A 24752-nucleotide genomic window follows, 5' to 3' on the forward strand; every position below is an offset into this window, starting at 1 on the left:
TATAGAAGCAAGGAGATGAAAGTGGTCACACAGCTTGGACCCTGTTGAAAATGGACTGCTATGAGAGATGAGGATTACTCTGAGCCTATGCTGCTGACAAACCATACTGCATTCTCATTACATTGGACATTTGTAAAATATCACTAAACTTTTTTGTTTTGACTGAATTTTAGCTGGCTAGTGGGTGGGAAGGTGGAAAAAAAAAGTATTTCTGGTAATAAAGGATTAACGTATGCAAAAAAATAAAATTTTTGTTCAAAATTCTCTGAAAAGGTTTTATATGGATTCTCTGCTGAGTGTGAAGCTTCAGCTGTAAACCTTAGGCCTAGAGACTCTTTGAAAGTCTATCTTGGGGTCTAGTCTTGCAGGAGAAGACCCTGCCTAGTGAAGGAGTTTGGTTATCTCAGATTACTATGCATGGCTAAAAAGAGGGAGTGCCTGGTTAGTAAGTTGATGAGGTCCACTTGTTGCAGTCCTGTAGATTTTTTTCCAGTTCCAGGAGGGAACTGTGAGCTGATTTTTTGGGTAAGGCTTGAGTATCTATCGTGATTTATGGTCAGAAGCTTTGGGTAATGACCAAATGGGCAAGATGTTAAGTGCAGGCAAAAGTTGTGAGTTTTATCCACTAAGTTGTTTGGCTTGCAATAGTCTGAGGAGAAGCATTATGGTCCAGCCACAGATACTTTGAATAGAGAAGTACCTACTGAAATAATGGTGCATGTTATAAGAATTTCTGTGGGGAAGATTTTCCAGGAGCTGTACTAGGCTATGTGAAGAGAGGATCCCATGCTAGTCCCAGAAAATGGTTATATTTCTGGACACATCTTCGAATCCTTCTCAAGTAGCTGAAATCTATTATGGCAAATGGAGGTCTAGACTCACCAGGTCAGACTGCCTCCCCCATAACCCCTACAGGACAGAGGCCTGAAAATGTTTTGGATGTTTTTAGTGTTCTTTTCAGAAGCTGACATAAATCTCTTAATCATTTTGTATTTCCTTGATCTAGATCATTGCTTACCAGCCATACGGGAAGTCTGTGGACTGGTGGGCCTTTGGCATCTTACTTTACGAAATGTTAGCTGGGCAGGTAAATATTTATTTAATTCCAACTTTTTATTTCTCTATTTTGGTTAACTTTTTACTGTTTTTGTTAAAATTGATGAAAAACTGTTAGTCTTGTTAACACCATCTAGTCATGGTGTAGTCGGAGGTTGAAACATACTATCCAAATTGGATTGATTACTGTAGGCAGCTTTGGTTTCCTCCAATTTGTATGCATCTACTTTCACTGCTGTCATCCTTGAGATTGTCAGGTCTATATAAAAAAGCCAGAGCCTTGTTTTCACTAAATACAGCTACACCTGAATACTTCTGACTGTTGTATTTTAGAGCCGACTTGGCTATTTCTTGTTGATTAACAGCTTTGCTTTTATTGAAACACTGAAAGCTTGGGGAAGCTGAGATTTGTTGTTCTCATTCAATCATACCTAGCTAAGTCATGTTGAGTAAAATCAGTGGTCCTACCTAAGAGCAGAAGTTCAAATGTATTCAGTCTAAGGGGACCATGTTGATATTTTAGGTGTAAAAAGGTCTTAGGGGTGTTCCTCCCTGTGACAGGAGTCACTTTGGGTGGGGAGGGTCTATGGAACCCAGCTCACTTTGGAGAGGTGGGGAGACCCCTGTCTCAGCTCCCCATATCCCTATTATGTGTAAGTCACCCTGTGCCTGTTAGGGGTACAGGGTGATCTGTCCTAATATTGTGTAGACATGTATAGGTGGGGCGGGGGTTGTGGATTGTTTAATGCTATGTGGTTGCATCCCATTGTTCTATTGTTTGTCAGGCTTGGGAGCAAACTATTATGGGATGTATGTGTTTATGTGTATTAGTTTAGTGGGGGATGGGGGGGTGTCTCCAGCAGCCCTGCCTCCTGATGGGACTGTCTGCTGGTGTGAAGTTTGAATGTGTCTCTTGTTACTAAATGTAGATTGCCCCGCCCTGTGTCATTATGCAGGGAGGGGGGCTATCCCTTGAGTATAAATATCTTGTATCTGTGTTGAAATAAACTAGTTTATCTTCTGGATTACTTCAAGATTGGTGTCTAGTCTTGTATGGTCGGCTGTGGTGTCTGTTGTCGGTGTTCGGACGGGGAAGCGGTAGTCTAACGGAAGTACCCAAGCGCAGTCTGGGGTCGGTTCTGTTGCACTCCCTAAAACAAACCTGCAGTAAAGGTTGCTAAATAAAAAATACAGTCCCCCCTCAAGAGGTGCTTCACCTACCTTTCAGTTATCTTCTAGAACAGTAATAGAAGTCTGAAGTTTGGGTTGGTGGCACACCATGGGTTCTTGTTATAATGAAATTGTTAGTATTCACGATGACTAAAAGTATAACATTATATATATATATATATATATATATATATATATATATATATATATAAATATAATTGTTGCTGCCTATGTAATGTCAGCATTGCCATATAGCCATGAAATTACATGATAAAACTGTATCCTGCAATATTCCAGCCAATTAAAAGAATATTTAGGGGATTCTAAATAACCTTCAGCCATGATTAAAACATCCCCTACATAATGACATCAATCAGATACATTGTTTCAGTATGCGATTAGATAGAAAGGCATTACTGCCACCACAGTATAGAAATACAATGACAGACTAATAGTCATTTGTATCCACATATAATTGGTATCCAGATGATGAATAACATCAGCAGTTAAAGCGAACTTGTACTTTTTCACTGCAAGAGAATGGGTTCCCTTAAAGCTCAGCTTTAGCCAGTAAAAAAAAAATCTTCTCTATAGCTTAAAGCAGAGCTCCACCTAAATGGGGAAGTTCCGCTTTAAGGACTGCTCCCCCACTCTCCATTAAGGATTGGCACCTTTGGGGGGCAGGGGGGGCGCGGGTACCCGAATTTGACAGGTACCCGCTCCCACTTTCATTCTGATTGCCTAGGCTGTTCACGCATGCGCAGTGGGTACCCGGCTGTGAAGCCGCAAGCTATCACAGCCGGGTGCCCACACTGAAGATGCCGGGCTCCTGGAATCCAGGACAGCCGGTGAAACGAGCTGCAGGGGGCACACCGTGGGACTGAGGAACAGGTAAGTGGCTGTTTTTTAAAAGTCAGCAGCTGCAGTTTTTGTAGCTGCTGACATTTATTTTTTGACAGGTGAGTGGAACTCCGCTTTAAGTGATAACTTTAGTGTAACCTCCCTGTAATGAGTTGTGTCCCACATTGTGCAGGCATTTGAGTCCTGTAGAAACCTTCTGTGCAGAGATGAGATGTCCAGTTGTCTTTCTGCTACTGAAGTTTTGTTGCTGAGGAAGTTAAAGTGGTTGTAAAGACTCAAGGTTGTTTTTACCTGTATGCATAAAGGTAAAAAACATTCTCTGTGAGGCAGCCCCCCTTAATACTCACCTAAGCCCCCTCTGGATTCAGCGATATGCACTGGAGTCTCGGCTATCCCGGAACTCCCTCTCCTCATTGGCTGAGACAGCAGCGGGAGCCATTGGGTCCTGCTGTTGTCAATCACAGCCAGTGAGTCAATGAGAAGAGAGAGGGAGTGGGGCCGAGTCGCAGCTTCTTGTATGAATGGAAACAGGGAGCAACGGGTGCCCCCATAGCAAGCAGCTTGCTGTGGGGGCTCCTGACAGGAGGGAGGGGCCAGGAGCACCGGTGAGGGACCCAAGAAGAGGAGGATCAGGGCTGTTCTGTGCAAACCAATTACACACACATGTTTGTTGATTCGGAAAAAAAAAAGCCTTTAGTATCACTTTAATAGCTCTGAGTCTTTTGTGAAGCTGAAGTGAACAAGTTCCCAATGGTGAACTACAGAACACCTCAACATCTTCTCCATAACAAAGGGAGATGTGATCTGTAGTCCTAACACATTTACTGATAACATTGAGATCACACTGCAGAATGCACAGGACCGCAATGAATTTCTAGTAGGATCAACAGGAAAGAACATTCCCCAAACTATTGCCACAAGGTTAGAAGAGCACAATTGTCTGATCTGCCTATGTAGATTTAACAGTACTGAAAACTAGAACGCAATAATTTCAGGTGTGTCCATAGTAGTGTACAGTATATCTCATTTTATTTATTACGGCAATTTATATAGCGCCAATATTTATGCAGCACTTTACTTATTTATTGTACATTCCCTGCCCTCAAGGATCTAAGGTCCCTAACTCACATTATTATTATTATTATACAGGAATTATATATTATTATTATTATACAGGATTTATATATTATTATTATTATACAGGATTTATGTATTATTATTATTATACAGGATTTATGTATTATTATTATTATTATTATACAGGATTTATATATTATTATTATACAGGATTTATATATTATTATTATACAGGATTTATATATTATTATTATACAGGATTTATATTATTATTATTATTATTATACAGGATTTATATAGCGCCAACAGTTTGCTCAGCGCTTTACAATATAATGGGAGACAATACAGCAACGATACAGTTCAATACAAGAGAGTTAGGAGGGCCCTGATCCTGGGAGCTTACAATCTAAGATCACACATACATATACTAGGGCCGATTTAGACAGGAGCTAGTTAACCTACCATCATGTCTTTGGAATGTGGAGGGAAACCCAGAGAACCCGGAGGAAACCCAAGCAAGCACAAGTAGGACATGCGTGGTCCATGTAGATGGTATTTAGTTGGGATTCCAACCAGAAATCCTACCTACTAAGCCACTGTGCTGTAAGTCTGCTGTCTAGTCGTCTTTTCGCAGGTTGTGTTCGGCTGTTACCCTGTGGATTGTACATCTCCTTGTAACTACACTGTTTCCTCTTACAGGCTCCTTTTGAAGGGGAGGATGAAGATGAACTATTCCAGTCCATCATGGAGCACAATGTAGCCTATCCCAAGTCTATGTCCAAGGAAGCTGTGGCTATATGCAAAGGGGTAGGGGACATATCTTCTCATATCTTCCAACATTGTAAAATTCCACATACCTCAAGTTGTCTACACATATTACAATCTGATTGTGCAATCACTGTGCAATCTCCTTTAGATTTACCAACAACTATTTAGTAAGACCATCTTTAACAATATACAGTTTCTCCATTTAGGCAGGTTTTCCTAATACATAATTGCTGGTAGAATTAAAGGAGATTGTTCAATCAAGTTGTAACATGCGTGACCAGCTTAACTGCTGTCTTGAGGTCATAAGACCACACTTATTTTTAAAGGACAATATAAATGTTTATAACCTTTCCTAGACAGTGATTTTTTTTTGTTATATTTTACTTGCATGATCTACTTTACTCTATTAAAAATAGTAGACAGGCAGGGTTTCCGTCTATTGACAGAATGTGAGGCCCTGAAGTAAGCTTTCATGTTAAACTCTTGTCATCTATCGATTAATGTTGCTCCTGGTGCATTTTCAACCAGTCTTCAGGGACCAATCTGGGATGTTACACTTGAAGACCACCCCACCCTAGCTTCCCACATTTTCTGTAGTCAGGAGCAGAGCTGCTGTTAAAAACCACGGGGCCACATACAGCCAACCTGACAGGGTCCCCTCTCCCCCCCAAAAAAAAACAGTTTACTATGCTTCAATTATGAATGAACACAGTGAGTGCTCAGTACCAATCACTCATTGTGTTAATTCAGCAAAGGAACGTCTGGAAAATGTGAGGTATTTATCTGACTCTTCCCCCACTCTCCAACCTGAAGGATCCTATTGTGTGCCTGCAGCTGCTAGTAGAAAGGAGAGGAGAGAAGCTGGCAGCGCTGTGGGGTTGGGGGCACACAGGGGGAAATGTATGGTACACAGGAAGGATGATTAGTGCAGTGGGGGCAATTAATAGAACCGATCCAGGAATTCCCTCCCCCGCCGTGTCGATCACCCTCCCTTCCCACATCTGATTCACCCAGCTGACCTGGGCAACGTACAGGAGGACTGGCGGTACCCCCTTATCTACGGCCCTGGTCAGGAGAGCCAATGCCAACCTCCTCCTAATAGACCACTTTGTATTTCAGCTTTTTGGTCTCATGCTTTTGACACAACATTAAAAAGCCTATTAAAAGCACCTGAAATTTTGGAGTTTTCTGGTTGTGACGCCATGGGTTCCCCTTATCTTCTAGTGATGGATGAGCTCTTATGAGCACCATTCCATCCAGAACTGTGAGCCCAAACTGGCATGATGACACATCCTCGGGTGCGTCCATTACCTCTTGCTGAGCTCACAGGAAGCTGGTTGGATGATACTGGGGATCATCCAGCTCCGAAGAGGAGGTAGGCATTTCCTTGAGAGCTGCTTTCATTTTTACTAGTGCTAGGTTCCTTTTTTTTTTTTTGTGTTTTTTTTTTTTTTTTTTTTTTAAATTAGGGTTGGTCTTCAAGTGTAAATAATCCATATAAAGCAGTACTGTGTGTCTTGGTACTTGCACACAATGGATGTCCAGCAATACAGTATAGAATAATATAGGGATTGCCTGAAAAAAGGATTATAGATTGGACAACATTGTAATATCAGAACAGATCCAGAGGAATACCTCCCTGCAAACTTGTTTCCACAGTCTAGTTCATTCTATGGTGTTCCTATTCTGTGCAGCACCTGGGTCCATCCCATCCCCGCAGTTGTAGGGAGGGGGAGTCAGCTTGTCTATAATTGTCTGTGTGTGTTTTTCTCGTCATTTAAATGGCGCGTGAATCCAAAGTGAAATGACAGCGATCCAAACATCTGCTCGGGATGTCCCTGTGCTTGGGCTGACGCTCCTCCACCACAGGCGGCAGAAATAAGTGAGTGGGAGACAGAGATGCCTGGCAGCCATAGGCAGAAAGCCGTTCCTGTGGTGTGGCGATTAGCTATTAGAGAAATTCAGAACTCTTCCAGCTTGAATACAGATTGCTTGCTGTGGTTTGTGTGCTTCCTACCAGAAGTGGGTTGATTATTTTTGCGCACACTATTTTATAATGCTTTGTTGCATGCTTTAGCCAACCATAGATGGATTGAATCTTGGCCGGTTTAAGAGGAGCTTCAGTCTCCCCACAAAAAATTAAGTCAGCAGTCAAAAATACTGTAGCTGCTGACTTTTGCTATAAGGACACTTATCTTTCCTCAGCACTGTCCTCGCCCGGACCAGTTTTTCACCCCAGTGCCGGCATCTTAACTAACCACTGCGCATGTGCAGCCGCACTGCACTATGTGGTCCCGTAGTCTCCTGGCACCTGTGTCGTGTCCCAATAGGGCTGCGGGGAAACAGGGCAGACTGGAGCTTCCACGCAAATGTTCAAAACCAGGTACCTGCTCCCCCCCCCCCAAAAAAAAATTTAGGTATAGAAAAGTGGGAGAGGGGGGAGCAGAAAAGCAGAACTTCCCCTTTTGGGTGAAGTTCCGCTTTCAGCAGGGACAAGCCAAGATTTGATCCATCTATGGGCAGGCTGGTTGTACTGCCCTCAGCAGTGATCATCGTGTTCTGCCAGCAGGGAAGGCTCCCCACCAGCAGAACACAATAGCACTGTGGTAGGGATTCCCCCATCAGCACTGACTGTGTTGATGGGGAAGTCGATCACTTCTATTTCCGTAGTGGAAGGAAAGAAAACTGCCTAATCTATGGGCTGCTTAAGTACTGTTTTGTAAGTACATACAGTCATCCATACTAACACACCCTCTAAGGCCAGTTTGATCATATGTGTGTTTTGCGTTGTGATTAAAAAATAGAGCAGTTGGGAAATATACAGAGATATGGGAAGTACATACACACTTTTTCATCCTGCTGTTATTGGTGACATAAGAGATACCACATAAACAAAGAGACCTCTAAGTCCTGAAAGTCTGCTTTACTCACTGTCTGCCATAGATAATTGACAACCAGTCTAGATAGCTATGTCTGTTACACCTGCAGACATTCATGGCCAATCGGTGTTAGTGGGAAAAGATTTAATGGGTTTGAACTTTGTCCGATCACTTTCTTGAGTTTTTTTCTATTTGTTTGTGTTGGAAGTGCCACCTCTCTGCTCCTTTCTCCTCACTCCATAGCAGAAACATTCATGGTCATACACAAAGCTTACAAAAAACACGTTTCTTGATGTTTTTATTGTGCCTGCATGAACAGCAATTATCCAAGGTCTATGGACAAGTGTGAAAGTAATTTTTCTAGTTGTACAGTGCAGGCTTCTTTAATCATTGCAACTGGATTATATTGGTACTACTTCCAGGTGAGTGTACACTTCCAAAACAAAGTTGCTGGGACATCCATTATATAACCCTTCTCATTCTCCATTTTTGCCAGTGTCTTTTGGTGGTAGACCTATTCTCTTTACTAAGAAAAGCTTACCTGCTACTATGGAGGTTTCTTTGGGGTGCTTAACAGGCTAATGGCCATGGTCTGCCTGGTGCAGAGCCCTGTCTCTGAAGACCCCAGCAGGGGTAAGCCCATTGTGGGGGGCAAAACCAAGATGGGGTTAATCCCCTATGTATCCTGGCTACTGGATTGTGGTGAGTACAAGGCACCTGCATTCATCCCCTTTCTGGCAGCTAGTACGAACCCGGCGCTTACTACTCTTGCACCGCCTCATTCTCAGAGGGGTGGGGGGAGGTTGCTGCAGCTGTGCACCCTTCCTCTTTGCAGATGGGACTATGGGCCACCAACATCTTCTGGATCTCTCTTGGCACACACTGCAACAGCTGTTTTCACAATACCTGGGTTACATCAACTGCTTGGAGCCAAGGTATTCCTCCTCTCTCTACTGCTACAGAAGTTCTGAATACCCCTCTGGGGACAATTGCACAAGTATGGCAAAACATGAGACCAGGGCGAAAGTGTCAGATGGATTTGCTAGCTCAGACTTGGTTTTTAGCTACATTCGGGGTGGTGGTTCATTTATTCAGGGCCCAAGTACCCTTTCTTCTCAGGGTTGCCCCCTCTCTGACTCTCAGCCTTCCTCTGGCTATTCAGCTGGCCCATCAACCACACCAGTTTCCTTTTTTCTATCGTCCAAATATTTTCTTGCCACAATGTCAGATTAAATGGGCAGGATTTCTGGCCTTATTGAAGCCATTGATAGTAGGGGTCACAGCTGTGTCCCTTTTGACCTCTGCTCCTGAACCGATCTTATATTTTGTCCTTGAGCCAGAGTGCTTGAGGAGGAAGTAACAGTTGAGGAGCATCTCTCTCTCTTTCTGAGGCATCATATCTCGATGGCACACGTGTTAGAGATTTCATACAAGCTAAAGGATACCCTTATAATGCTGTATGCTCTCGCTTAGCATTGAAACAGCCTAAGCCTACTCATCCTAAGGTATTCAACATAAGGATCCTTAAACTCCCTAAACCAGCCAACACCTTCCTAGTCCACTCGCTGGTAGAGTCTGATTTTTGTGGGAACTGGCCTCACCCAGAGAAGATTTGTACGCCACCAAAACTTTTTACCCAATGGTATCCTGTTGAAAAAAGTTTCCATTGGAAACTGGTGCATCCTGTAGTATACACTGCCTTTTTTGTCTTCACAAGATTCTAATGCTTCCACATGGAGGATAATACCATGTTCAGAGACCCAGTAGCAATGAGGGTAAGACCCTTTCTTTTCCTTGGTGGGCCCAGCCATGTAAGCAATGGTTGCATCTACCACAGTCTGCCAGACTAAATGCCTAGACTAAATGTATTGCTCAAAATCCTAGCTGCATGCTTATGGAGGTCTCCGTCAAATAGACCTTTCACCTATAGTGTTGCGCTACTGCGGGAATAGCAGGACAGATACACTTCACCAAATCTCCAAGATGAGTTTTCTCTCTGTCCACATGGGCAGGATTTTTTGGCATACATTTTGGTCAGCTGAGTTCACATACAAAAACCCCCTTCATTGTTTACCATTTGAAGGCATACACCTACTTGGCCCCTCCTTGGGAGTAAGGAGTACTCTCCTCCCCCAAAAGAAAAATGCTTTCACCTACATCAGTAGATCTACTCCTGAGGTTAGGTACAGTTCCTTTTCATCCCTCTGTCTTTTAATGCCAAATTTAAGATAGGAAGGTACTTTTAAAAGAAAACGTGGCCCTCTAAACCATCCAAGGCCTCTTCGAGATAATGGGGCGCCACCACTTTTCATGTTATTGGGATATCTGTGAGGAAATCTCAGATACTGCGGTCCATAGTATCATTATCAAGGACTACAAACTGGATTTTATCAGTCTGCCTGCTTCTCGCTTCATGCTTTCTCCTGTCTCATCATGGCAGGGCTTCCTGTCCTGTGGACGCAATGGGGTTGATTTGTATTTATCTGTGTTTTAGCCCAGCTGTAAAACGCAGATCAACAGACATCTCGAAAACAATAACTTCCAATGTGTCCTATTCACACCATAATGCTACACATGCATGTCAATGGACATCCAAAATATATGACAACGGATGTCAGCGCGTGTTAAAACGTGAATAAAATGAATGGAAATGTTCATGTATTTTCCATACATTTTAGCTCAAGTCAGTGTGTATTGGCCCTAGAACTGGAGATTGCAAAATTTGGTGCAGCTGTGTATGGTGGCCAATCAGCGTCTAACTTCAGCTTGTTCAATTAAGCTTTGGCAAAAAAAACCTGGAAGCTTCTCTGCAAAGCTGCACCAGATTTTGCACTCTCCATTATTAGTAAATCTACCCCAATGGAAACTAATGCAGGCCATAGATGGGGAGAAAAACTGCAGATTTTTCTTTTAAAAAACGAAAAATCGGTTGTTCAAGTGGCCGACGTTACCATCAATGGTAAAAAAAATCGGCCGATTTTCTACCCGTCTAGAGCCGGCAAAAAGTGTCCCTGCAGAGAGCTCTGCTATTTCTTTGACAGTTCTCTGACATTTATAGAAGTTGCAACAATGTATCTATTTGTTTCCATTTAGGATACAGATGTTTTTATTCGGAAACAAATAGATACAATGTTTCAACCGCTGTAAATGTCAAGGAACTGTCAGAGAACTGTCAGAAATAGCGGAGCTCTCTGCAGAGACACTTTTTGCTGGACTGGAATTCTTCTTATTTTCATCCTACTTCTTCATCCTCATCCTCTTCTTCTTCTTCTTCATCCTCTTCTTCTTCTTCTTCATCCTCATCTTCTTCTTCTTCCTCATCCTCTTCTTCATCCTCATCCTCTTCTTCATCCTCATCCTCTTCTTCTTCTTCATCCTCATCCTCTTCTTCATCCTCACCCTCTTCTTCTTCTTCATCCTCATCCTCTTCTTCTTCTTCTTCATCCTCATCCTCTTCTTCTTCATCCTCATCCTCTTCTTCTTCTGCATCCTCATCCTATTCTTCTTCTTCATCCTCATCCTCTTCTTCATCATCATCCTCATCCTCTTCTTCTTCATCCTCATCCTCCTCTTCTTCTTCTTCTTCTTCATCCTCATCCTCTTCTTCATCCTCATCCTCTTCTTCTTCATCATCCTCATCCTCTTCTTCTTCTTCTTCATCCTCTTCTTCTTCATCATCCTCATCCTCTTCTTCTTCTTCCTCATCCTCATCCTCTTCTTCTTCATCATCATCATCCTCATCCTCTTCTTCTTCTTCATCCTCATCCTCTTCTTCTTCTTCATCCTCTTCTTCTTCTTCATCCTCATCCTCTTCTTCTTCATCCTCTTCTTCTTCCTCTTCTTCTTCTTCATCCTCTTCTTCATCGTCTTCCTCTTCTTCTTTTTCTTCTTTTTGTCTTCCTCTTGCAGGTCACTGCTCATGCGCAGATTTAAAAAATCGGCCGATTTGCCCACTAATTGCCGCGAAAATCGGCCGATCGGCAAAATCGGCCGATTTTTTTCCAACTTTACCGAAAAAAAAAAACGGCCAAAATACCGAAAAACGGCCGACCAAATCGCCCACTAACGATCCGAAAATCGGCCGATTTTATTTTCGGCCGAAAAATCGGCCGATTTTCGACCCATCTATGGCCTGCATAAGAGTAAATTTCAGTTACACCACAGAAACCTGCTCATCGTCATAGTTCTTGTGATCTTTCAAGTCTAGCATTTGCTCATAATAATCCTGAACAATCTAAAGACTCCGTTGGTGTCACTCCTCCCAATAGGCTTCACTGGCAGATCAAGTGACCTGTGCCATGGAGCCATGGAATGGGTCAGCTGATTTGGACCAGAATACTGTAGAATTCCTTCATTCCAATAAAACAGGAGCCTTTTGTGATAAATAGAATGCAGGTCTATATTCCTATTTTCCCATTAGTGACTCCTAAAAGCTTCAGCTGAGTATAACGCTTCTGAAAGATTGCCATTTATTTAATGATAGAATTGGCAGCTTTTATATTTTTTTTTACAAAAGGACTGTACAATCTGCAGTGTTTTGCTGTTTTTTATTGTTTTTTTTTTTTTACAATTGAGCATGATAACTCCTATTGCTTTTTACTGTTTCTTCAAGTGTGAACCAATTTATATTTGAAGTTGTATGAGCGCTTCTAATAGATCCATGTATTATGTCTGTTGTGAATCATTCTTGCAGTGTATGTACAGCGTCACACCAATTTGCCCTCATTTCTCACGTTTATTTATTCCTTTCCCCCCTGGGCTGGGATTCTTAGGGGCAAACAAAACACTTTGTGCCTTGATAGTGTCCTGAAGCATTCAGAGTTGGAAATTAGCATAATGGGTGTGAAGCGCACCGCGTAAATGCTAATCTATTCCAGCAAAGCTGCATCCTCGGGCTTCACACCTCTACCAAGTGGGGTGGGTAGAGGCACACATGTTGGGCACACATGAGCTAGCACGTGCCTGCATATTACAGACACACACAGATTGATGCACAAAAAAGGGCTCCCAGCACAAGTGCTTGTGGAGGCTGATTGCAATTGATCTTCTCCGCCATCCAAACAAAGCTAATAGGAAATGGCTGGGCATTGCTGGTGAGCCATAATGTCTCCCCAGAACTCTGCTGTAAGGCACTGAGTCACATCCGTTGCGTCAGACATTCGCATCCGCGCATCGTGCTGACTGACTTGATCAAGTCAAAGCATTGCATGAATGTGGTCTGTCCTCATCTTTACTGAATAATGAACTGGTACAAGTTAAAATAAACCTTTTTAAAGTGATTCATTCTCTCTCTCTCTCTCTCTCTCTCTCTCTCTCTCTCTCTCTCTCTCTCTCTCTCTATCTCTCTCTCTATCTATCTATGTATATATATATATATATATATATATATATATATACACACCGTGCTCAGCATATTTAAGTACACCTTTTTGAAAAGTAAGATTTTAATCAATATCTCAATGAACACAAGAACAATTTCCAACATTTTGACAAAACTGAGTTTTATGCAACATTTGTTTAACTAATTACATGAACGTAAGGGTAATAATATAACTTAGATTACAAAATCTTCAGTTTTACTCAAATCAGTTGATGCAAAAGTGAATCCACCCCACAACAAAAACATCTCCATCTAGTATTTTGTATGACCTCCATGATTTGTAAGGACAGCACCAAGTCTTTTAGGTATGGCATGAACAAGTTGGCAACATACTGCAACATCAACCTTTTTCCGTTCTTCAAGAACGACCTCTTTTAGAGCCTGGATGCTGGATGGAGAGTGATGGTCAACTTGTCTCTTCAGAATTCCCCATAGGTGTTCGATTTGGTTCAGATCAGGAGACATACTTGGTCACTGAATCACTGTCACCCTGTCCTTCAGAAATGAAGCTCCCCGACAACTTCTCTTTCAATTTAGAGCAGTCCATCTGTGAATTCATGATACCATCAATGAAATGCAGCTCCCCATCACCAGCAGCACTCATGCAGCCCCTCAGAAGGACACTGCCACCACCATGTTTCACTGTAGGCACCATGCATCTTTCTTTGTACTCCTCACTTTTGCGACACCATACTGTTTTGAAGCCATCAGCTCCAAAAACATTTATCTTGGTCTCATCACTCCAGAGTACAGAGTTGCATTAGTCTTCTTTTGAAGCATAGGCCCTGGTAAATTCTTTTTTGTGCATGGGCATTACGATAGGCTTCCTTTGTGGACGACACCCATGCATGCCATTCCTCTGCAGTGTATGCCATATTGTGTCATGGGAAACATTCACCCCAGTTTGGCTTTCTATTTCTTTAGCTAACTGCAGTGAACTTGCATGGTGATTTTTCTTCAACCTTAACCGCTCCTGTCGAGGAGTTAACCTCTGTGGAAGGCCTGGATGTCTCTGTGAGATGGTTGCAGTTCCACCTTTTGCTAAATTTTTGTATCACTTTTGCTCCAGTATTCTGACTGATAAGTAAAGCTTTGCTGATCTTCTTGTAGCCTTCGCCTTGTGTAAACAAATTATTTTCTTTCTCAAGCCTTGTGACATTTCTCTTCCACATGGTGCCATTGCTGACAGCATGAAATGGGAGGGGTTTTCTTTAGGTAATGCCCTTTTAAAATCAACTGTCTGCTGGACACTACACAAACAAACATCCGATGGCCGCACATCCAGTAAAATCACCTTTTATTTCTTCTTCTAGTATATTCCACAAATATGACAGGGATGCAGGACTCCAGCTAATGCGTTTCACGCTCCACCAGCGCTTGGTCATAGCTCGAGCTGGAGTCCTGCATTCCTGTTATATTTGTGGAATATGCTATAAGAAGAAATAAAGGTGATTTTACTGGATGTGCGACCGTTGGATGTTTGTTTGTATATTGGAGTCTGCTGCGGACAGAGCCAGCACCTGGGATTTACCCCCGGTTCACATATATGCGGCCGTGCGGGCCGTGTTTTTCTCAGGCACGAGAGCCCATTCATTTGAATGGACTCCTGTGCCCAGTGACATGCAGAGAAAGAAGTCCCTGCACTACTTCTGAAAACACAGCCCGCACGGGAACCTCGGTTCCCAGTACGGTTGCGATTTCCAGTGCGGGTGGAATTAATGGCACCCGCCCGCGGGTCCGCATTCTTCTGTGCGGGTGGTGCGGCTGCACAGATTTTTGTGCTGATCCGCAGCGGCACCACCCGCACAGATGTGAATCTAGCCTCAGTGTGTGTATGGTAGGGGAAGAGGGAACCGACCTGGAGCGGTGTTTGTGGTTTATTTTTGTCTGCTGAACATCTGCTTAACGAATAAGTCTCGCCTGGAGTTGAATTCTTGTTAAGTAGAATTTTGTTCTCTAAACTTTAGCTTTGCTCCTCAGTCCTCATGCACACGGGACGTTTTTACAGGGGCTGTTTTTGGCATTTAACAGTTTATTCTACAGCCAGTAAACCCCCCAGCATGTTATCCTATGTGTCCATCCCCAGCATGTTATCCTATGTGTCCATCCCCAGCATGTTATCCTATGTGTCCATCCCCAGCATGTTATCCTATGTGTCCATCCCAAGCATGTTATCCTATGTGTCCATCCCCGGCGTGTTATCCTATGTGTCCATCCCCAGCATGTTATCCTATGTGTCCATCCCCGGCATGTTATCCTATGTGTCCATCCCCGGCATGTTATCCTATGTGTCCATCCCCAGCATGTTATCCTATGTGTCCATCCCCAGCATGTTATCCTATGTGTCCATCCCCAGCATGTTATCCTATGTGTCCATCCCAAGCATGTTATCCTATGTGTCCATCCCCGGCGTGTTATCCTATGTGTCCATCCCCAGCATGTTATCCTATGTGTCCATCCCCAGCATGTTATCCTATGTGTCCATCCCCAGCATGTTATCCTATGTGTCCATCCCCGGCATGTTATCCTACGTGTCCATCTCCAGCATGTTATCCTATGTGTCCATCCCCAGCATGTTATCATATGTGTCCATCCCCAGCATGTTATCCTTCGTGTCCATCCCCAGCATGTTATCCTATGTGTCCATCCCCAGCATGTTATCCTATGTGTCCATCCCCAGCATGTTATCCTATGTGTCCATCCCCAGCATGTTATCTTATGTGTCCATCCCCAGCATGTTATCCTATGTGTCCATCCCCGGCATGTTATCCTGTGTGTCCATCCCCGGCATGTTATCATATGTGTCCATCCCCAGCATGTTATCCTGTGTGTCCATCCCCAGCATGTTATCCTATGTGTCCATCCCCAGCATGTTCTCCTATGTGTCCATCCCCGGCATGTTATCCTACGTGTCCATCCCCAGCATGTTATCCTATGTGTCCATCCCCGGCATGTTATCCTACGTGTCCATCCCCGGCATGTTATCCTATGTGTCCATCTCCAGCATGTAATCCTATGTGTCCATCTCCAGCATGTTATCCTATGTGTCCATCCCCGGCATGTTATCCTGTGTCCATCCCCGGCATGTTATCCTATGTGTCCATCCCCGGCATGTTATCTTATGTGTCCATCCCCAGCATGTTATCCTATGTGTCCATCCCCGGCATGTTATCCTATGTGTCCATCTCCAGCATCTTATCTTATGTGTCCATCCCCAGCATGTTATCCTATGTGTCCATCCCCAGCATGTTATCCTATGTGTCCATCCCCGGCATGTTATCCTATGTGTCCATCCCCGGCATGTTATCCTATGTGTCCATCCCCGGCATGTTATCCTATGTGTCCATGCACACGTAGACTGTAATCAACGTTCTTTGGCTGGGAAGTTTTTTGGCTAGAAAAAAAACCCAGGACTAGTGGGTTTCTAGAGGAGTTTTTTAGCTGTAAAAACGCAGTGAAACGTCGCAAACCGGAGTTTTTGCACTTTTTTTGCCAAAAAAAAAAAGCCTCTAAACGCGAATGCAAAAAAGCTGAAAAACTCATTTTTAATGTGACTTTACACAGCTAATGTTACCAGCATTATCAAAACGTCCCGTGTGCATGGAGCCTAAGACTTTCAGTGGGGTGTGTTCATTTTTGCAACATGCTCTTGAATGAATTTGTTAGAAAAATTACTTTTCTGTGTGTGCAAATTAAAAAATCTTTTTTGCAATTAATGACCTGTATTTGTGGAAGGATTTTATAGTATTGTGTCCCATAGAAAATGTTGACAAATCTGTTGGGGTGGGCTCATTTATACCGAGCACTGTGATTCCCAGCCTGTTGTCACACTGAGGTGGGGGAGAGAAGAGGCATTTGCTGGAACATGATACATTTTCCACCCTAAATGCAAAAAGATGAGCTTATCCTGTAAAAGAAGAATAATATAAATACCAATAAAAGCATTACTGCAGTTACATATGCATAAAAGACACAGAAATGGCACAGGTAAGCGTGGTTTCATTCTGGGTAAGACTTGCCCTATTTTTGATGTGTATTATATATTAAAAAAAATATTACTGACTAATTCACAACAAGAGTCTTTGATTTTTATTGTAACGTGTTTATGTAAAGTCACATTACCTGTGAATTCTGCAGCTTGTTTTCCGAGTAACAGCCGCCATTTGCGCACAGCTGTGCTGCCTCCATGGACTGCAGTGACATCCACTAGCGTCTGTAGCACATCTGCTCCACTCCAGCACATCCCGGGCTCGCTTCTTTCCGTGTCACTAGCAACAGAATTGGTTGCTAAGCAGAAACATGCAGCATCTCATCTACGGTCTTATTACTCATGCAGTAAAATGTATTCTGATTACTTTAAAGACCACAAAACTGCAGAACTTGCCAATATACGTAGTGGTAACTGGGGTGCATAAATGGGAATTAGAACAGTTTTTATACCTTTTTTTTTTTTTTTGGCTGGAGTTGCACTTTAATTTGCAGTTTTTTCTTTGCCACAAGTTATCAGGTGATAGCGGAGGTGACCAGAGTATATTGGAGGGCTTCAATCTGATGACACGTCATGTGCACGTGTTTCATTAGATACAAGAAATCAGAATTCATTCATTCACTAGAATGAGAAATGTGACTAATGCTTATTTTATAAAATGAAGAGAAGCCGCGCCATCTAAGTGCAGAAATAAAAAAATGTATTTGCACAACACTGGCAACTCACAATAGTAAATAGTGATCCCTTATGATTAAGTCGATGACGAAACGCGTCAAGGGGAAGTGACGTCAACGCGCACACGGGAACCGGAAGTTGACCGGCGGCCATCTTGGGTGAGGGAAACGATCATCTGATTTCCCCTGGGCACTTCCTGGATAACAGTAAACCACTTCTGAGTACTTTTTAAGCGTTTTTATGCTGATAAAATGTGAGCATCCTAATTAAAGTTGATTTTAAGATTGATTCTGGCGGTATTATACTATTGTGTTTCCTATATATTCATATATGAAACATGCTTGATGTGGATATATGGAGTCTCAAGGCTGGTGGATCCTGATGCTAATATGAAGGCAGACTATATTGGGTAAAGATCAATAGGAGGACTGTCTCCCACCTTCTTTTTGGAAAAATATAAAAAAGCGGCTGTTTTTCTGAATATTGGTAAGGGTATGCATTCCTTACTACACTTAGAAGTGTCACAGTGCTGGTTGGAATAGAGCACTGAAGAGTGATTCACATTCACAATGGTTTTGGCTTCACAGTTTTTTTCACTTTGTTCACTTTTTCACGGATTATATGTGATTGGGTATTCACTTGAATGAAGTCACTATTATGTATTTAGCTATAAAAAAAGATAATGCACTATGTGAATATTTTTTCTTTTTGAGGTATATTATCGGAGGAATTTTTTGAACACGAGAAGAATTTGATTTAAAGATTGGACTTATAGGGTTTGGACTGCACATAGTTTTTGAGGATTTATTGGATAGCATCTTCTGTCTGTTGATTTTTGTACATCTTTTGGGGTGAAGGTGTTGATTGGTGCTGTGGGGAATTGGATTTATTCATTAAGAGAGTGGTTTTTGATTTTAACTCACAATAGTAGTCAAATGAGTGCTTGTTAGACTGGTGTGAACCGCTGATCAACTCTGATCTACTCCTACTGCAGGCAGGTCTCTAATGCACTGTCCTTGGCTATGCTAGTGGCTCCCAGTACTTTCTGGTTGGCATGGAGTGACATCAGCTCCAGGTACTACAGTGGTACGCGTGGCATACATTCAGCGCATGCATGCGCCGGACACCTGATGGAGCATGCATGCTTCGAACAAGTGCCACGCCTGCTGCTGCTGTGCCCTGAGCTGATGTCACTCCCGCTTGCCCTGTGGATCTACACCAACCAGGAAGTACTGGGAGCCACCAGCACAGCCAAGGACAGTGCATTGGAGACCTGCCTACAGCAGCGGGACCAGACCAGAGCTGCACAGTGGTTGACACCAGTTTAACAAGCACTCATTTGACTACTATTGTGGGTTGACAGTTTTGTGGAAATAAATTATTTGTTTTTATTGCTTCACTTAGATGGCGCTGCTTCTCTTCTTTTTATGGTTCACACAGAGGGGTTGAATTATTAAAGGAAAATAGACTGCACTTTGCAGTTGCTCCAGAGCTTAATACATTAACCTCTTTAGCGGTCTGATTATGTCAGTATTTCTGTGCTCAAAGCGGTACATTTTTTGGATGGAAATATGTTGTTTTTTTTATTGTAGGCCTGTCATTTTTAGGAATAACTCACTGAAATCTGTCCGAACAAGAGTCTAGTAAACATCCCGGATATCATAAAATTTGAAACACGAAATCATAAATTATAATTGAATAAATAATCATAAAAAATAATAAATTGAATTCAATAATATAATCAAACCAAACACTCTGAAATTTGAAATAGAGCGCCAAGTTCGCACATCACTGAGCAAAGTCGCAGAATCTTTTTCAGTGTCTGATGACGAATTTCCCCCACGAATCATTATCACTCAATTCTGCAAGTGGTTCTGATTTACTATCACTGTTCTCTAGCCGGTCTAAAACCGCTTTTGACCTAAAGGGACGCTTTTTGGACGCCATGGACGTTTCTCAGTTTCCAGGCAGAAAGAACAGTAAAAATGCAGGCAGGGCGCCGGACAAAGCACTCGGGACAAAATGTATGTGAACTGGTTTGATACAGTAATGGTATACTATGTGATTGTAGTGCATTGAGTGAATGTCACTTTTTAACATTTTTAAATTTCCCGACGGTTCCGTCCCCCGTACGTCCCAACATTGCAGGGAACGGAAGACGGATGCCGGCATCGGCCGGAGGACACTGCAGGGGGGACATTGCGGGAGCGCAGGACAAGGTAAGTGCAGAAGAGATCCCGGAGCAACGCTGCAGGCTATTCCCGAGTGTAGCTTGGGGTTACCGCTTGTGGTGCTGAAACTTTACCCAAAGCTACACTCGGGAATACCTCCAGGGAGGTTAACAGAAGCTCTGCTGACTTCCATCATCCAATCATGTGCAAGCAAAAGTGCTTTTTCAATTTTCCTTGCATGTGATTGGATATTCCTTACAAAGTGAATCTTTATCTCATTTACAAAGCTCTGGAGCAATTGCACTTGCAGAGTGCAAGTGCACCTTGTATGGTGCATAGTCTATTTGCCTTTAGTAAATCAACCCCAGAGTCTCTTCTAACTCTTTTTGAATCGGCTGCCACTGAGTCAGACATTGTTGGATTATCCCTTCACCACCTTTGGACTCTACAGACTTTACTTGTGTGGTTTATTTACTAGCCATCAAATAATACATCTGGTCTTTTTCCTCTTATTGCGCCAAATATCTCTCTTGTTAATGGTGATCTTATCCTTTCATTCTTGAATTGCCTGTCATAACTGAAATGAAATTCTCTTTTTTGGTAGCTTATGACAAAGCATCCTGGCAAACGCCTGGGCTGTGGACCAGAGGGGGAGCGAGATATAAAGGACCACGCATTCTTCCGATATATAGACTGGGAGAAGCTTGAGAGGAAAGAGATCCAACCGCCCTACAAGCCAAAGGCGGTAAGCTGTCCCTGCAGTACCACTCTTCTATCCTCTACAACCTTTCGCTGCCGTCTGTGCCAAACTCGCTCTGTTCTGTGTGTTTGTGTATTTGTGGACACCGTGGTTGTGGTGCGTGTTTTATGTGTCATTGCGCTCTGTGTGTGTTCACTCTTTGGCTCTGTGTGTGGCGGTGTGGTCCGTTTTGTGTATGTTTGCACACAGTATGTGTACATTGCGCATTGCATAGACTTTGTCATTAGGTTGTAACAGTCGAAGGAGACTTCTCCTTTAAATTATCCCCAATTCTGGCCAAATGTACCTTCCCAGCTGGAATAGCATTTTCTCCTTATTTAGATTTTTTTTCAGCCATAAAATTCTATAAATAAAACGTTTTTATACAACCGTGTGTATCATAATTGGACAGGCTTTTTTTAGGTGGACCTGTCACAGCAAATGTGGTACCTTTTCATTATTTATTTTTTCTTTAAAGCGAACCTCTGCGCAGATTATGCACACTAAATGTATTTATATATTCTGAACAAGCAGTGGGAGCACATTTAAAACCATTCCTCATTCACTTCTGTAGCTGTAGGCATTGTGGAGAAATGAATTTTCAGTTTTACAACAGAGGCCTGGAAATCTCAACTCCTCTCCTCTTTATTTTCAATAGAAGAGCATGGCAGCCTGACAGCACTCTAACACACACACACACAACAGGTGTTTTAAGCTGTTTAGAGAAAATAACAAATTTTAGAGCCTTTCATGTGATCTTTAAGGAGGAATTGCTTCATAGTACCATCAGCTACAGAGGTCAGTGAAGGCTTGTTTTAAAGCTTTTACAGCTTCTTTAGAATTTGTAAATATCTTAATGTTGATAGTCTGTGCACGGGTGCACTTTATTTCTTTTTCTTTTGCACCCTGATATGCTGCCTCCCACGTGCCATCCCTCCTTCCTGCCTTTACAGCTTTCTAGTTACCTGATATATGTAAAGAAACTGGGTGTATAGTAGCCTCACTTTGGTGCTGAAAAGTATCTTCTATTTTAACAGTTAGTCAGGGGTTCATGACACTAGGCTTCATTGATCAAAATCTTTGAGGGAGACATTCTCGGACAGTCACAATTCCCATAGCAGCAACCAATGAGATTTTCCCTTGTATTCATTAATGCAGGAGAACAGAAGCAAGAATTTGATTGGTCAGGACATGGGTTTTTTTTTTTTTTTTTTTAATAAATCAGAGGTTCAGGCTATGCCTAGTAAAAGCCTAACTCAAGATGCAACATTTCAGTACTTTCTTGGGAAACAGGCTCTGCCAGTGTTTTATTGACATTGCTGTTCCCATCAAGGAGATTCCCCTAATCTCTGTAATGGGGACACAGACAAAAATACATATTTAGTATAGTGATAAAGGGGGTTAGAACTTACTGCTGACCGTGCCTTCCTGACCCAGTGACAACTGTATCCCCATTGCACAGTTGTCACAGGAACAGGTAGTGAGGGAGAACTCCTCTGTGACGTAACAGGTTAAAAACAAAAATGATAGAAATTTTTAACTCCACCTCATTTTATCCAAAACTAAAAAAAAAAATAAAATAAAAACTATTTTAGAATTTAAGACATTCTGTGCATCTTTACTAGTGGAATCCCCCAATAATAATAGTACAAATGACTTTATAAATTTAAAAGAGAACTTTTGAAGGTTCCTCCCTAGACCCAGCATTCCTAGTTTGTTCTCAAACTATACTCTCATATTCTATACTGTTATTCTTATATTCTCTCATTGGCCAAATGTTACAGCAACTCATTGTTAACCACATTCTCGCATTAAAAAAAGAAACCCAAGACCATGCCTTTATTTAGCAAGGCAAAGTGGGACGAGCCATAGTGATTCATTATACATTGGGGGTTATATACTAAAACTGGAGAGTTCAAAATTTGGTGCAATTTTGCGTAGAAACCAATCAGCTCCTAGATTGTTGGGGGGTTTTATTTTGTCAAACTGAACAAGGCTACCATGCACAGCTGCACCAGTTTTAGTAAATCTACCCCATTGGCATTTTGTAGTCTCATGATGAAACTGAATTGTGGTTATGGAAGGTTATAATTATGCCCTTTAGTGGTTATAGGCTCTGCATGTGTCACTTGAAGAGACACGGTCATTTTTCCCATGCTAGGAAAGGCAACCGTGTCTATAGAAAGGTCATCTGACCCCTATACGTATATTTTATCTCTGCCTCCTTGCAGCTTCTTGCAATAAAACCATTTGTATTGGCGACCCAGGGGAGCGGTGACCGCGCTCTTCCAGTCATATGACAGTACTTGAGCATAGCAATTGGCTACTAGGTACAGTCACAAAAAAAAGTAGGTCATTTTGCCTACTCCAGAGAAGCAAAGCGTTGCGAGAGTGCAATTAAAGTAGGCGTATGGGGGTTGGAACGTTCCACTTTTTTTTGCCTTGCCCTGTCACTGTGTAGGAGTGGTAACAATGTCTCTTACCCCCGGTTCACATCTGTGCGGGTGGTGCCGCTGCAGATCCTCACGAAAATCCGTGCAGCCGCACCACCCGCACAGAAAATTGCGAGCCCGCAGGCGGATGAAATTAGTTCTAATGGCACGCCGCCCGCACTGGGAAATGCAACCGTACTGGAATCCGAGGGTCCTGAGTTCAAGAGTAGCACAGGGACTTCTTTCGCTGTGTGTCACAGGCACGGGAGTCCATTCAAATGAATGGGCTCTCGTGCCCGAGCAAAACGCGGCTTGCACGGCCACATAAGTATGAACCGAGGGTTAAGGGGTATTAAGGCTCAGCCATGAAAACCGAAGAACAGAAACCTGGAGGTGTTGCTCTTTTTTGAAGAGAACCTTATTGCAACGCAATTGGCATCCTCCGAGCACCTGTCTGATTTTCAGCATTTGAAGGTCTACGGAATGCTGACATGGAGGGTGAGGAGGAGGAGAGGTCACATGACTGCGTTCACCCCTCCCCTCAACTCCTGTTTGCCTTTCTGTGACCTATTTTAGTGTGAGCAGGAGAAGCTGAGGCATTCTGACAGTTTACAAGACAGCAGCAGTCTGAATAATTCAATCTTTGTAGTTTGCAGTTACATTTATTAAAAATGCACCATCTGTTTTGCTGCTTCTTCCTGAAAGGTATACGCTGCAGAGCGGTATGCATTTATTACATAACGCCCCAGCATACGGCTTGTGGTTTTAATCACATAAATGGCTGCGGTAAAAAAAAAAAAAAAGCAGCATCACAATTAAAATAGAAATGTGCATCTGAGGATGTGAAGCCTCGCTGTACCAGCTACATCAATTTCTGAGGGCCTAACTTATCTAAGAGTCAAACCAAAAAGTTGTCCCCATCTGCGTTCTTCAAATTGGTCTGTCCATGGTCTCTTTCCCAGTGCATTAGGAGAGGATACCTCTGATTTCGAGGTCCTACACACACCATCTTAGAAGCTTAAATTCACAAAGCTACAGCAATAAGAGCTAAAATGTTGTTCACTTGATAGAAAATATTGGTCACATGCCAAAACCACACGCTTTATGAAATTGGCTACATCAATTTCTGAGGGCCTAACTTATCTAAGAGTCGAACCAAAATGTTGTCCCCATCTGCGTTCTTCAAATTGGTCTCTCCATGGTCTCTTTCAAAGTGCATTATGGGAGAATAAGAGGATACCCCTGATTTTCTAGGTCCTACATACACCATCTTGGAAGGTGAAATTCACAAAGCTGCAGAAAATATTTACAGCAATAAGAGCTAAAATGTTATTCACCCAATAGAAAATATTGGTCACATGCCAAAACCACATGCTTTATGAAATTGGCTACATCAATTTCTGAGGGCCTAACTTATCTAAGAATCTAACCAAAAAAGTTGTCCCCATCTGCGTTCTTCAAATTGGTCTCTTCATGGTCTCTTTCCCAGTGCATTAGGAGAGGATACCTCTGATTTCGAGGTCCTACACACACCATCTTAGAAGGTTAAATTCACA

At 42.6% G+C, this 24752-nt stretch overlaps 1 protein-coding gene across 1 annotated transcript in view; it reads left to right on the top strand.

The window, feature by feature from the left end:
- The window catches only part of LOC149454978 (protein kinase C beta type), a gene marked incomplete at its 5' end in the record, with an annotated part of 68816 nt that overhangs the window by 12172 nt on the left and 31892 nt on the right, over window positions 1–24752 (top strand). The window contains 3 exons of the mRNA XM_089686776.1: window positions 1007–1087; window positions 4864–4971; window positions 20630–20770. Of these exons, the coding sequence (XP_089542902.1) occupies window positions 1007–1087; window positions 4864–4971; window positions 20630–20770 (330 nt within the window). The remainder of the gene's footprint in view (window positions 1–1006; window positions 1088–4863; window positions 4972–20629; window positions 20771–24752) is intronic.

Source organism: Staurois parvus, unplaced genomic scaffold (assembly GCF_062004578.1).
Source record: "Staurois parvus isolate SC_StPar_1 unplaced genomic scaffold, SC_StPar_1.0 ptg000412l, whole genome shotgun sequence".
Classification (NCBI taxonomy): domain Eukaryota; kingdom Metazoa; phylum Chordata; class Amphibia; order Anura; family Ranidae; genus Staurois; species Staurois parvus.